Here is a 15,657-nt window from a genome sequence, read left to right on the forward strand (position 1 = left end):
TTTAGCGGCACCATCTTCAGAGTTTTTGTTTTTCTTCATTAGTATCAGCCCATTTACTTTTGCTCTTTCAGCCTAAAACTGCTACAAAAACCTTCTTTTCTTCATATACTGATATCCTAATTTTGTTTAGTCTTATGGTGTTTAAAGGTAGCCTCCTCTGTTACCTTTGTAGTGTGTTCTCAGTAGTGCTCACACCGTCCTTACACACTCCTGCCTTCCATGTTGTTCCCAGTGATTGAAAAAGGATCCCAGCCTCATGTCTCTTGTCCATTTCGTCTTCTTCTGTTGCTTGCATCTGAAAAATCTACCAGCATTGTTTTCTGACAGTTAGCATGTTAGAGAAGTAGCCAACATTTTAGTTGCTTCTAAAATACTTCTAAGTGTCTAGAATAAATGAGGTGTTTTTGCTATACCTTTAACATTAACTCTCATTTTATAAATTTTAACACCTGCAAGAAGAACCAGATTAAAACTCTCCATGTAGGAGAAATGACTAGGGATGTAGTTCATTGGTACAGTGCTCACCTAAAATTCAGAACCTAACACTGCCCCAAGAAAATATAAAATTAAAATAAAATAGAATAATAAAATAGAAAAGAAATACTTATTATACCATTGCCAAAAGCTAATTGTATATGAAGTAAATTTTAGTGTGCTTAATTTATTCCTTAATGTGTATGATGAGTGATTTTATAATGGAACAAAGAAAAGAATTCTTGCTTGTGTGTCATTCGGAAAAGGAATAGGGGAGGTCTAGAGAAGGTCCCGGTCCCGGAGCTGGTGGACTTTGGAAAGCACATTGATCACTTTATAATCTAGGCTGTGAGTATTAATAGTTGTTGTTCTGATGTGTTTCAGCGGAGAATTTGCCCTTTGGCTTGATGGAGATCTCTACCATGGAAGAAGCCATTCCTGTAAAACGTTTGGGAATCATACGCTTTCTAAGAAGGAAGATTTCTTTATCCAAGACATTGAAATCTGGGCTTTTGAATAAATGCAGTGCTCTCGGTCTTAGCAGGACATCAGCCCAAACCTGAACTGACAAAGCATTGTTTGGAATGTTCAAGAAGCAATACAATTAACATGTCACTGTGCTTTCTAGTCAGTCATTTGCCATTTACTGCAGCTATAATTTTGGAGTTTATTTTTCGAATCATGTTTCTGTCCCAGAGCTCTTCTGTTCGCACCATGGCCTGGGTTCCCGCAGTATGACAGCTGGGTGGAGTTTGGTCAGCATATTGCAGCATTTTGATCATGGAGGCCACCACATTTTCAGTTCCTGTTCTCTCAGTCTCCCAGTTGAATGGTGCTCTGTTGTTCAGCTTTTTTTTTTTTTTAAATCTGTAGTGTTTCCTTTTATAGAGCAGTGCACTTGGGGCAGTGAGGAAATGGGGTCAAGGTACTTTGTATCTGGTGAGTTGACAGAAGTGACGTTGGGACCTGCTTGTCATTGGAGAAACCACATGCCGAAATAATATCTGCTCCATAGACCTTTCTAGTTCTAATTCACTGCAGCGTTCTCTTCACTCACGTGTAACCATTCTCAGTTTCGTGTGAGGACAATGACATTTGAAGAGAAGTCTGATTGGCATGGACTACAGCACACATGATATGCAGGTTTGGGCTCATGTTTTCATCACTGAGTTATCAGACAAAGAGTTACAAATTGACAGAGGAGAAATTGATGATTCTATTGGATTTAATATATTAAGCAAGTAATACTATTTACATACTTGTAGCTTAATAGGGCATTATCATAAGTACAAAAACTAAAGCCTGCACATCTCTTCAACATTGTGTCAGATACACTGTCTCACGGTTCTCTTGGGTTAGCCTTGTTGCACACCAGCTCCCCAGATACATTTTTGTTTTGTTTTCTTTTTTTTTATCCTCAAAGGAAAAAAAATGTTTTGAAATAAAACCTTGTTTTTTTAAAAGTGGTATATGTTATTAGTTCCCATTAGCACCTGCTCTTGTACAAGGGCAGTGACTGTAGTAGACAATACTGTAACTCAGTAGACGTGGTGAATGTGCAAGCTTACGTCAAGTGGCCTCAAAAAAACAGAAAAGATAGAATAAACTAGCAGCTGTATCTTCTCTTGTAGGAAACCAACAATAAGCCATCGTGGCAACATCTGTCAGTTCAATTCCAGAGCTTCGTGTTATGCAAAGAATAAATCCTGCTGTTAAACATGTGGCAGTGACTGTGCGCTGAAAACTCAGCTGTCCCACACCAACGTTGTATATCTTGTAAACTGATGTTTAAAGATAGTTTTGTTCTTATAGAAAGTGTTGACTGCCAGGTTGCTTATAGCACTTTAAATTATTCTGAAAATGAAATTACCTGGCCAAGTTTATTGGCTTAAGTAGTTTTAGTTATATAACTTAAAAAAATATACCTAGTTATTTTGGGAAAAGTCTAGATAATTATCTAAAGAAAGCATAATGCTAATCAAAATCTCCGGTGTTCTATGACATGCTGTTTCTGAAGATGAATAGAAACACAGGACATCGTTTCCTCGTCTGTGTATAGCTCTCGTTACATAATAGGTAATAGTATCTAGGGTAAATGTTTATAATGTAGGGAACTGTAAATAAATGTATCCTTTCCCCTTTGGTCATCCACAGCAGTATTAATGTCTTTGTGGAGGTGACTCATCATAACTCTTTAAGACATCCTGTAATGGATTTCAGCTACAACAAGGTCATAGAGATGTATACCAAATAAAATTCAATGCATAAATGCAAATGAGTTTGGATTTATTCAATAATCAAGTTATTTCCATATCTAAGAACTGGTCATAAGCATGTCACTGTCTCCTGACAAGTGCCCTGCTGGCACGCTGTGTTGATGTGGCAACAGGAAGTGACAGGTTCGAATTTAGTTAGAGGTAGCACTGCTTTTAGAATGGAGAGTCACTTATTAGCAGTAGTACAAGGGATTTGAAGTGTTGGGGGAGGGTAGAGAGTGCATAGCATAAATCTCAGTATCATGAAGAGCCCTGTGCACAGCACCAAACAGATTTTTACTTTTTAATCTCACCGAGCTTTTGAGAACATTACCATGGAAAGATGTGTGCTTTGGGGAAATCTTGGTGAAAAAATAGGTTAATAGAGGGAAAGGCTAAAGATGGTAGAAAAACAAGCAAGTCTGTTGTAAAATCTAGAGGGGAAACAATGAGGCCTCAATAAGAACAAAAGTGGTGGTAAAGCAAGAAGTATAGATTTGGAAGAAGTGCAATAACCGGGCTGGACAAGAGCTGGCTACCAGCTTGGTGTCAGCGTTCAAAGATAGCTATGGCTATCTACCTACCGACCAACCGACGGACGGACGGACGGATGGATGGATAGATAGATATTGCCCCAAAATATAGGTAAATTTCTTGAATATCCTTAAGGTTTAACTTAAGAACTCTCTTGTATTAATACCATCAAGTTGCCAGTGTATAAAGAGGAAAAATGCATATGTAAGTGTTGGCGTCCACAGAACCTAGCCCCTAGTAAAGTATGAGAAATTACAAATTTTAAAGAAACATTCGATGTTCTATTCCAAAATTTTAAGTTTCTAAACAACATGATTTTGCTGTGGATGAAGAGCCCTTGTAGACCTGATTTAAAATAGGGTTCCTGAAATAGGTTCTTTTTGGTTTGGTTTTTATTTGTTTTGTTCATCAAAGTAATATATTAACCAACACAAGAAAAGGCTATGAGCTCTCCTCTCTAGTTATTAAAAAACAAAACAAAAACAAAAACAAATTGGACCTAGAGCAGGCAACACAAAATAAATATATGCGCAAAAAAACCAATATAATTTTAAATGGATACAAAACAATTAAAATAATCAGTTTCGCTTATTAGAAAAATTAACACGAACAAAAGATTGCTATTAAGAGACATAAAAGTGGCGTTAACAGAGGTCAAGAGTTAAGAGGATACTGTGAATATCGTATTGGTAACTCGGCAGTATGTGGGAAATAGAGGAACACTTCAGAAAGCATCATTTGGGAGCCTGGTTAAGAAAAGTTTTTTTTTTTTGAAAACTAATGTGCAAGAGCTTCCTTTCCAGACCCAGGTAGGTAATTTCAGGTGTTTAAGTATTTATGCCAGGCTTAGATAAAGCCCTCCAGCATGTAAAGAAGGTTCCTTTCTGAGACCAAAGTGTTCAAACCTTACAAGCTTTGGTGGTGGAGGTTTAAAAGCTCCTAAAAGTCGAAACTAAAAGCTGGTATATTCTTGTACATTCTGGTAAGGGACCAGCTCCTCTCTCCATTGGTGTCTTCTCATTTCTGCGTAAAGTTGATTTTATTATTTCTTAATGCCCTTATTTCCAAAATACCTTGATGTATATATTTACACACATATAACCTAGCTTGCTGCATATGTGATGTGGGATTCCTCTCCATACGCTATGAATGTTTTATTGCCTTTGGTTAATAAAGAAGCTGCTTTTGGCTGGAAAAGATATATAGGGAGTAGGCAGGGTCAGAGAAGAAGCCATGTAGCCACCCAAGGAAGAAGATGTGTGTGGGAACCTATTGGAACTCTGCCGGTAGGCCACAACCTCATAGTGACGCACAGATTAATAGAAACGGGTTAATTTAAAATATAAGAGCCAGAAATACTCTTAAGGTATTGGCCAGACAGTATTGTAATTAATATAGATTCTGTCTGATTATTTTGGGTCTGTGCAACCAGGAAATGAACGAGCGACCTCTGACTACACATAAGTATTTCTCTATTGCTTAAATTTTTCCTCCAAGAGAAATTTGGGGAGTAGAAGTTATAAAAGTTTAGGTTGATGTAATCCTGGCAGGTTCCGGCGTGCGCGCATATCTGAGCAGGAGGTAATACATTGGTGATGATAGAAACTTCTCTGAAAACTTGAAGTAGTTCAGGTCGGCTTATAAATTAAAAGCCATTGATTGTGCACTAGGAAATGTCCTGGGTACCAAAAATAAAGTGGGGACATCTGGGTTGAGGGTCCACTTCAGCCCGGGCTCTGGGCCTTATCTTACGATGACTCAGTGAAATGACTGAGCAGAAAGGGGTGTAACAAAATCCTAGCTTTCAGAGAATTAGAACTTTACCATGAAGAAATGGCTCTGATAATTCTACATTCTTTCTGCTGATAATTGGGACAGCAGCTGGTGTTTCAAAGGGAATATAAAAAAAAAAAAACTGAGTGTGGCTATGATCTCATCTTGCTACACATATGGGAGGAGAAATTACCCCAGGCTCAGAGCTTCCCTTCCCAGGGAGTGAGCAGAGGGAGCAGGAGAACGAGCTTGTGAACCAGGCGTCAGCAACTTGCAGATACTCAGGTGGAGGCCATAAAGGGCCTGTCGGTACAGACACTAGGGAGGACTGGAAACCAAAAGGAAAACCTTGGGGATTGGGAGATCAAGTCCATGCTACTAGGAATTTAGAACTATATACGATATGATCTAATTATTTTATAGACTTTGTTATTATAATTGGTCTTCCCTTTATAATTATATTAGCTTGTTTGCTGAACTTTCTTAGCATATTTTCTTTTTGGTGAAAATGTTTTAAGTTTTCAAGTCTGAATTTCCCTGTCCTTTAGAGAGAATATTTTTGAATTTAATGTCAGGAAAAATTGTAGGACTAATGGTCTTAGAATTCAGTATTAAGCACAATAAAATAGAATAAGGTAAGAAAAAAGTCTACAGATAGTTAACCCAATAAGTTGCTAAAGTGCGGTGGTGAAGCCTTGCAGGCTGCCTGCTCGGATGCCCCTGACGCATAGCGTTTTCCCTCCAAGGATTCTAGTTTCTGACTCGTTAAGCGTTATTCAGAAGAATTAATGACTGTTTGCTTTCTTAGCAGAAGGGATAAGAGTTCTCGGTCCTGCAGAATCCCAGCACACCTAGAGTGATTCCTGTACCATGAGAAATGCTGAGAATCAGGAAAGCAACATCTTTGAAAGACAGAAGCCAAGCAGGGTATGGATGTGATCTCACTTTGCCACGCACTAGGGAAAGGGTTCCCAGGGTATCCTTGAGTTCATACAAGTAGACCTTTGAATCATGTCATCCTGTAACCTGCAGAGCTGATGACATGTGAGCTCCTGAAGCCTTGGATGAGATGCTGGTACTAGGAATATCACAGCTTCAACTCTGGTTTTGTTTTATTCCCAACAAAAAAAGAGATGGTTTGGAATCTAACCCAAATAATCATACAAAATAACAAATGATGTAGCAGCTCTTACTCCACTGTGTTCTCCTCAGCTCTGACATGGTTCCCACCGACAACACACGTGCGTGTCGTGCATGGGGAATTTCACTAGAAATACTAGTCATGACTAAGGACTCAGAAAGTATAGAAAAAAGGTCTGTGTTTCATTTTAAATATTGGAATTCTCTGAAGCAATCATTCTTGGCAATCTCTAGTTCAATCTGTAGCTTGTCTAACATGGAGCAGTTATGGATTCCTGTTATTTTGACATATAATTGGACCTTTTTGTATTTAACGCAAAGTATAACTTAATTTTAGCAGCTTTCTTTGATTTTTGTTTTGTGTTTGTGTGTGTTGAGTTGGAGAGAGAGAGAGACTTATGTTTTGTGGCCTTTTCTAGAGAGAGAGAGACTTTTGTTTTGTGGCCTTTTCTTTGTTGGTACAGAAAGGGGAAATGTATCAGTTTTAAATTCAGTGGTTCTGTAAGATTTTCTCCAATGAACATACACTTCATAGAATTTCTGTATCTCTTGTTTGCTGCGCATCTATTGCATCATGGAAGCAGGCATTACTCATCAACGCTTTAGGCAAAAATCAACCTTGTTGATGAAGCTGAGCCCCCCACCTCCACTCCCTGGTCATGTGCTGTCTTTGTTGGTTGTGAGGCCACAGATGGCATCTGTTTCTACACGACTTGCTCAAGTCGAAAGAGCAAGGCTGACTGAAGGAACTTCGGCATCTAAGTGAGGGCCTACTTTTGTTTATGCACCAAAGGTGATCCTGTAACTTTTGAAAGGACTGAGGAATATTCTGGTAAGTAAGAGTGTGCTTCCTGGGCAGGTCTCAGGCTCTGGGTCTGAGTCCTCACATGCTATAAAGTGGGAATAATCCCATAGAAGCCTCTAATCCCAGCACTAAAGAGTTAGAGGCCCACATATCAGGAGTTTGAAGTCACCCTTAGCGAAATAGAGTTTGAGAGTTTGAGGCTAGTTTAGCCCAATGATTATCTTTTTATTTTTATTTTTTAGAAAAAAAGCAATTAAATTTTATCCAATTTAAATGAATTTTGCCCCTAAAAATGACTGCTATTGTGATGTTGTTCTACGGTATCTAAAGGTCAGCTTTTTTAAACCTGTATTTTTAAATCTGTAATAATTTCATCAATGAAGGCCAAATATTTTTGTCTAAAAAGGTAAGTGAAATTTCAAATATCAATATACTGTGTTTGTATTAAAGTCTGTAGACTTCTAAAATGTTCTGAGTGTGTTTTATTGCAATCTTTATGTCGTAACCTCAGAAATAATACCAAAAGCCATTTGTAAAAAAATCATTTAATATTGATAACATTCCAGCACAGCTTGCCTTTGTCCTTACTATTACTACATTATTTCACTAAGTTGATTTCCCTGAGAACTTACTCAAGGAGAGTAATCAGAACATGGTCGTCTCTGCCTTGCCATAGCATCTCCCCTTCAAAGTGCACCAGTCCGTGTTTCCTGGCACGCATGAGGATGCCCACCACTTTATCTGAAATGCGGACATATCTATCAAAGAGTTCTCCGAAGGTCACCTGGACCTTGCCATCGCGTCTGTGGCGAGCCATGGTGCGGATAACAAAGCACAACTCCATGATTTCCCGATAGATGTGTTCCTCGGCGCGCTTGGCCCTCTCGGCTGTCTTGCTTCCCTCCTTGGGACGGCCGTAGCCCTCGTCTCCCTTGTGAAGCCGAGTGGACATGGCCAGGTCATAGTCAAACTCGTCACTGAAGGGATTGAGCTTCTGCGACTGTATGTGTTCATCGGCCCACTGCTGCCACCTCCCTTTCAGGCTGTCCACTTGGCTGTTTTTCCGGTGGGCCTTACAGTTGAGTGTCTCTGTGTATCTGTTCGCCCTGAAGGAGGAAAGGTGGAGAAACAAGGTTGACACACGAACAGCAAGAGTCAGTTCCCTTTGTGCCTCCCGTGTGCATGCATCTGAGTGTTAAGTCTTTCTAGTTCCTGCTATGACAAAAATGCATGTTACTACTTACAAAGAAAAAAGGGAAAATTTTTCCATCATTCTTACTTTATATCCTAGGCTGCTTTCTCTGTAACATCGATAGATTAAACACTAATGATAATAAACTCATGTTTAAAAAAAAACCCCAAAACCTCGCTCACCTATAGTATAAAAGTATGTTTCTAATACGTTTTATGTTATAAACATTTTTGAGCTGGAACCAGTTCTCAGGGCTTCTGAAACTAGTTATTTCCTAAACATTTATTTGGTACTACTATACAGACTGGAGTCTCTATAGGATTGTGTTGGGACCGTTTGGAGGCCTGGCCTCCAGCTGCTCTTCCCTGCTAGAGATCTTTACTTTCCTTCTGATTTGAGTTACTGAAATCTGTGTCAAAGTTGTTTACCAGCTCTGCTTCACGAGCACGTGTTGCCTTGGCCTTGAGGATCAGAGGATAAGGTTTTCACCTGCTGGCCCACTTGACTGTTGGGTATATTAAGCCTCCACGATGCTATTGAATAAAGGGCTTCTTACCAGTGACTAGAGGTCCGTGTCTCTGTCTCTGTGTTTGTGTGTTTCAACCTCCAGCCCCTTGCCCAAAGCTTGTGAACTATATGGTAGCATATAGAGCGCAGACAGGCATTGTGCACTGCAGAATTGAGTGCATTTTTCCCTTGAGAGCCGATTTACATGAGTGTTAGTAATGTACACATTTTTTAAGACATCATGTTGCACAAACAGAAAACAGTTGCCAACAGTATAAGAATACTGAATGATGGGTAATATTTCAGTCAGCTGTAGCGATGAGGGAACTGAAGCCAAGAAGATTACAGACTGCCCTAAAGACAAAACTGTTACATGAAAGACTAAAACTGGAATTTGAAGCCAAGTTAAGAAACCACAAGAGGTCAGAATGAAACTCTTAAGAAATACTGCTTGAGGCCAGGCGGTAGTGAAGTACACCTTTAATCCCAGCACTGGGGAGGTAGAAGCAGGAGGATCTCTGTGAGTTCAAGGCCAGTCTGGTCCACAGAGCAAGTTCCTTGACAAGCTGCAAAGCTACAGAGAAACCGTCTCAGGAAAAAGAAACTAAAGAAAACAAAACTGCTTTAGTGTATAGCAGAGGAAGAATTCTTCAAAACCGAAGCTAAAAATGAGTGTGATATGCCACCAGCATTTAGTGATAGCATGTAATAGATGGTTGATTTTCAAAGACTGTGTGTGCCTCCGTGGGTGGAGATGAGGATGTGTGTGTGTGTGTTCCCCTGAATTTTGGAATGCATTGTTTCATTAGAACTACAAACCCAGTTCTTGAAACAATGCATTTTGATAAAAGATGCAGACTCAGTTTTCAAATCGCTAAATTTTGTACTTGAAAAACTCCTCTGTTGCTTCTGTATCTCCAATTTAGTAGACTTTATCACTTTGTTTTTCTTTGTAAAAGAAAAAAAAATTACCCCATCTTCCTAAGGCAGCCACCTTTATTCTGCGGAGCACTAAGTGGCCTCACGTCTGGAAGCATAGGGACTGAAGATATGAGTTATCTATCAGAGGCATGACAAGACTCTGAGCACTCAGAATTCACTGCTCTCAACTCGACAGTGCACCAGGTTTATCTGTCAGTGTACAAACTTGCTAAATTCTGCTCAGATAGCAAATGGGCCAGTGAATCACAGTAACTGTTTCTAAGGTGTTCCAGTCCCCTCCCCCTGTGGTCCCAAGCTCTGTTATGTCAGTGTATCCCTGAGTTGATGGCACTCATCGCATCGTCCTGGTGCCGGAAGACAAATGTTTGCTCTCCTTCCATAAGGACACCAGATCTGTTTAAGTACAATAAAGTCATCAGAGAAAGAAACAGCCTCCACTAGATGGCGAAATTTCACTAACTCCCACGTTGACGTTTCAGAAAGTCCTGTGACTGGTCTCACTGTCTCTTAGGATTGGAAGGGGAGGCTCTGATGTAACACTTTCATAGCCATATGGAGAAGAACATGCAGCAAGGTTAACTGGGAAAAACAGCAAACAATACTATACAACACAAGCTTATTGCAGTCCCTTAAGCTTGAAACAGTTCTAAAAGTAACAACACATTGAAGTGGACAAGATTTTACTTAGCCCCACTGAAGAGAGCTGTCACCCCTACGTCATCAGCTGCCTGCTCGCCTTCCCAGTGTAGAATGCAAAATCTTGGAACAGTAAACGTATCCCTGAGAGCTCGGTGGTGAAGACAGGTGTAATCTTATGATTGTAGCTAGCTCAAAGAAAAAAAATCTGTGGCATATATGAAAATGAGGATCCATCCAGCTACAAAGCATGAGATATTTCTGAAGGTGTGATGCAGTTAAGTCTCATTTGCACAAACTTGGAAGCTAACTCCTGGCTGCTTAGCTACTCATTAGCACAAACTTGGAAGCTAACTCCTGGCTGCTTAGCTACTCCATCTGTCCTTAATGATACCACCTAAGCTTTTTGGGTAGCCGTTGGATAGTGGGAAACACACCCTAAAAGACATTTGCCAAGAGAATCCAGGTAACATCAAGTTGCATTTGCAACTAAAGTGTAGAGGCACCAGGCTGAAGAATTCAGTGATGTTATGCACAAATGAAAAATATTACATTAACATCCAGGTGACCAATTGAACTCATGACCTCCTTAAATAGTCTTACGTGGGTATCCTTATTTTGTAATTTTTATAAAGGGAAAAGGTATAGTAGAAAACTTTATGCTAGCATGAGGAGGCGATTTCTTTAAACTTCATGTTCTATGACTTTCTGGTTTTTAAGGTGTAATTTCTGTTTTCTTCTTTGATTCTAGAACTTAGGTGCCCTAAGTATTGGAACTTAATATTGTTTTGGAATAAGAGTTAATGTTGGTTTGGAAATAAATCTATGAAGAAGCCATTATCTTTTAAATGAATCATTTTCTAAATCTCATTTCATTGTCATATTGTGTTTCCACAAAATAAGAGAAAATGGAGCAAAACAAAAATTAGAAAATAAGTATAGCCATACGTGGTGGCACACTGCTTTAATCCCAGCACTCAGGAGGCAGAGGCAGGCAGATCTCTGTGAGTTCGAAGCCAGCCTGGTCTACAGAGTGAGTTCCAGGACAGGAGGGTTGTTACACAGATAAACCTGCCTTCAACAACTAAATAAATAAATAAGTCTATTTTAAAATTGTAAAACACTTGGAAGGCATGTGCCGCAGAGGATCTTTTCCATGCCAACAACATCTTGTATGGATGGCTTTGTCTCTTGAACTGTTAAAAGTATGAAAGGGCCAGGGTTAAATTGGAATTAGAAATTCTGATGTCCTAGGTATCGTTTAGGTCACTGAATACAATAATATCATGCTATTGTATGCATTAAAGATTCAGGTGAAAAGGGTTTAGATCAGTGGTTCTCAACCTGAGTGTTGTGGCCCCTTTGAGGGTTGAACAGCCATTTCACAGGGGTCACCTAAGACCATCAGAAAACACCTTTTGACTCATAACAGTAGCAAAATTACAGTTATGAAGTAGCAACAAAAAATCATTTTATGGTTGGGGGGGGTCACCACAATGGGAAGAACTGTATTAAAGGGTCGCAGCATTAGGAAGGCTGACAACCCTGCTTTAGGCTGATCTTTGCAAAGACAATACAGTCTAAATGGACAGCAAGGCAGTTACCATGCCGCCCGTAGTTTAGGAGACCAGCACTGAGCTCACTCAAATGTTCTCAGTCTGTGCAGTTTCTCATAGCCAACAATTATTTCCTCTCTGAGAATATGCAAAATGATTAATCATACCAGATGTGATAGGCAAAGTACCTTGGAAAGTTTAGCTTTATTAGCAGAAACATTCTTCCTAACCTGTCCACTCTAAAACCGGCTTGCTCTTGGTGCTGCTTCCCTACCTGAATGCAGCTCATTACTAGTGTGGCGTCAACATGGGAGCCAATTTTATCAAGGTTCTCTCCTCTGGGGAGTAACTATTTGAATAAGTTATTAAATGGCAATAAAATAAACAGAAAATAAAATGACCAGGAGTTTTATGTATAATCTATTTCAATGGAATGGTTCAGGAAAGTTCTCTAATAAATGTCCTTCACCCGAATCCCAGCTGCAGTATGACACGGGGCCTAAGAGTGAATTTCCTAGCCCACATTGGAAATATTTATGAATACATTTGGGATATTTATGAAGAGAGGTGGTTGTGCTGCCCCCACCGGACAGGCAGCGAGCGCCCTACTGTCTTAGAACCTTGGCACCCTGTCCAACAACACAGGGCAATGCTGGGGAGATTTGCTCCTCTGTGCATTGGCACTACCCAGGGACTATCAGTAGTTGATTAATGGATCATCAGGATCACACATGCCAGGATTATGTAAAAGACAGGGCCTTTGTTGCTGGTCAGCAGCTATGATCTCTGTTCTCCTAACAGGCTGGAGATCCAAGCCTCCGATTCTTCCTACAAATTGGTAACCAATTCAAAGTCCAAGGAAAGCATTTTTACTAGAATGGGGGAGGGAACAGGGAGTAAATTCATCAAGCTAGGTTGGAGAGATGGCTCTGTGGGTAACAGTTCTTGCTATGCAAAAATGAAGACCTGAGCTTGAATCACATAAAAATAAAAACACATATAGGCATGGCAATTCCGTAACCCCAGCACTGAGAAGCAGACAGGCAGATTCCTTGGTGCTCGCTGGCCAGCCAGATGAGCTACCAGCTCACTGAGACCGCGTCTTGTATAGAAAAGAGGAGGGCCACAGAGCAAGACACCTGGCATACTTCTCCCGCCTCCACACCCCCGTGTAGGGGTTTGTGTGCAAACGGGCTTGCACGTACACACACGCGCACATACATGCACACACACAAAAGCCATTGTTTTGTCTCTTTTAAAAGCCTTCAACATAGTTGTCCTTAAAACCCTGTACTTTGGAGGTCACTGAGATCAATTAAGCTGACGTCTGGCTTTATGCTAAGGGAATGAATGCATGGAGGCAAAGCTCAGATTCAGCCTTTTCTGCTGCCCCACTTACTGTTCCTGTGACTTTGGTGTGTCTTAGTTTCTGGGTGTCTTCTTTTCTGACCCTATACTATACACATCAGAAAAGGGGTCGACATACAAATTGAATTCAGAAAGCTGGAGGATAGTGCTGACTTTCTGGTCCCACTTGTTGGTGAGACAGTAAACAGCGCGGATCAGAAGGGACACATCCTAAATTAGCACTCTTCTTTCAGGCCAGAGGTGTGCCTGCCCTAAAGGACTCAGTCTAACTAGCAATCCTTCCCTCCGTATTTCTGCTGCTGGCTGGAACTCTTTAGTAATCGAGGCACAACGAGTAGGGGATACAATCACTTACTGGGAGGGCAAGGGGCGCTTGATCCTGGCAGCAGTCACTGGCACCGCGTCCTGTTCGGGTCTCTCCTCCGTGTCCCCTCCGTAGCCACTGTCCTCCGTGTCTACGCTGTCACTCTTCCACGTGGGCTCGTCCTGTTCCATCACTTTCCAGCCTTGGGTCAGCTCGGACACCAGATTAGTGCATTTTCTTCTCCGCGTTGGCGAGTCACGGCTGAGAAGTCTGTCAATGTCGTTCTCCGGCTGAACAGCTTCAGACGGACCCCCGTCGTTCTCATACTTGTGGCTCAGGTAGTTCACGTCTCCTCCTCTCTCATAAGCCTTGCTAACAACTGTTTTGGTCACCTCTTTCCTCTTGATGTGGGAGACCTCGGAGGCGTCCTCTGAGGGTGGTCCACGTCCATGTCCATCTGGCTTTGGAGATGGAGGTTCGGTGGCATGCTGGTGGGGACCGGGGCATGCCACTGGCTTAGGAGTGTGCGGTGGGTCATTGGTCGCTCCAGGCAGCCAGCCTGCAGGCTCCTGGGCCTGCCTGGTGCTGTTCTCATTTGCCCACTGCTGCCAACCGCGAGCCAAGTTGATAACCAGGGTTGCTGTGCGTACCTTCCGGAGGGCACTCTTGGCGGGCCCCGCCTCCCTTTCATTTTCTCCGGGAGCCATGCTACCTGTTTCTTCTCCGCAAGCAGTCTGGGCCCTGGCTAAGGAGGGAACGTGTGTGAGAGAGAGGCGCTTGGGATTTAAATAGAAGCAGGGCGTGAGTGGGAAGGGGAGCCCGTGAGGGTGGAAACTATTCAAAGCATTTCTTGCCACGATTCGGTGCCATCTCCATGACGGTGTTCTGTTTTTAAACCCTGACAGGCCCCGTTTCATCACAGCAGAGGGACATCTCTGGTGGCAGAGGACACCGGTATGTTTCTTCCTCTCTTCTCCAAGTGCCAGGATGGAAAGTACTAGATTGCGTCATGCGCTCAGCTTTCTGCTTTCCTTGACCTTAAAAGATGACCCTACCATTTATAGGAGCATACAGTGTGTGCACAAATTGTCCAAGAGCAGCTTAGGCTTCCTCTCAGGTGAACGTCTGTAGCCCTCAATAGAGCTGCTATATGGTCACATCTCATAGACGAGTGACAAGATCTCTACCTTCCTGCAGGTAATAACAGTGTTCTGAGAGATTGGCAGCTTGAGCCTCCTGTCCTTCTGTAACTGTCAGAGAGAACCCTGAGGAAATTGTCTGATCAGTTCTTCATTTCTAGATGGAAACATTGAAACTCAAAGGAAATATGATCCAGATGGTGAAAGGCTAATTGTTGTTTTCTATCCCCATACTGGGAGAAAACCTATTAAAATACGTAAGCATACAATGTATATTAAGTCAGTAAACTAGTCTACTGATACAAAAATTAAATTATATTTTACACATCTTAGTATGTATCTTTTTACATACGTACCTACATTTTACATACTTATATAAGATTTACATAACTTACATGTTTACATATCTTATTAAAAATTAGTATTTTTAATCTATAACTGTTTAATCATATAAAGACACAATAAATGGACACTCTGAGGCAATCTCTCTTATTTTAATATTTTGATACAAAGTATCATTTTGTAGCTCTAACTGGCCTGGACCTTGCTGTGTGTACAACAGGTTGCCCTCATTTCCTGCCTCTGTCCAGTGAGTGCTATGCTTAAAGGCATGTACCACTACACTGGTTGTTGTTTTTAATGACTGACTATTAGTTTGATTAATATTTTCAAATTATTTTCTTTATTTTTTTATTTTCTTTATTTTTGAGATAATAATATAATTACATCATTTTTCTTTTCTCCCTCCCAAACCTCCTATATATTCCTACTCTTTCAAATTTATGGTCTCTTTTCTCATTAATTGGTACATGCATGCTGTGTGTGTGTGTGTGTGTGTGTTTGCTACATGAACAAGTACAACCCGTTAGTCTATGTAATGTTACTTGTATGAGGCCTCAATCCTACACAAATAACAACAGGCAACTAAGGAATGCGAGAGCAGAAATATTCTTCCCCTGGGAAGATTGGTTATTCAATACTAAATGATGAGCCTTGAAAACACGAGTTTCTCCTTGTTTTTAATAATATGAA

General features: G+C 40.9%; 2 protein-coding genes across 11 annotated transcripts in view; one reads left to right on the plus strand and one right to left on the minus strand.

Moving 5' to 3' along the window:
• The window catches only part of Oxr1 (oxidation resistance 1), a 179,919-nt gene extending 178,585 nt beyond the window's left edge, over positions 1–1,334 (plus strand). For all 10 annotated transcript variants that reach the window (XM_050162110.1, XM_050162138.1, XM_050162130.1 and 7 more), the window contains one exon: positions 859–1,334. In XM_050162110.1, the coding sequence (XP_050018067.1) occupies positions 859–994 (136 nt within the window). In that variant the 3' untranslated portion in view covers positions 995–1,334. The remainder of the gene's footprint in view (positions 1–858) is intronic.
• Positions 1,297–14,193, minus strand: Abra (actin binding Rho activating protein). Its single transcript, XM_050162171.1, has 2 exons — positions 13,538–14,193; positions 1,297–8,087 (listed from the first exon to the last, which is right to left on the minus strand). Exons 1-2 carry the CDS (start codon positions 14,191–14,193, stop codon positions 7,610–7,612), a joined length of 1,134 nt encoding a protein of 377 aa, XP_050018128.1. The 3' UTR covers positions 1,297–7,609.
• Between the last annotated feature and the right edge of the window lie 1,464 nt (positions 14,194–15,657).

The sequence above is a fragment of the Alexandromys fortis genome, unplaced genomic scaffold (assembly GCF_014885135.2).
Source record: "Alexandromys fortis isolate MF-2015 unplaced genomic scaffold, M_Fortis_MF-2015_v1.1 scaffold_17, whole genome shotgun sequence".
Lineage (NCBI taxonomy): Eukaryota > Metazoa > Chordata > Mammalia > Rodentia > Cricetidae > Alexandromys > Alexandromys fortis.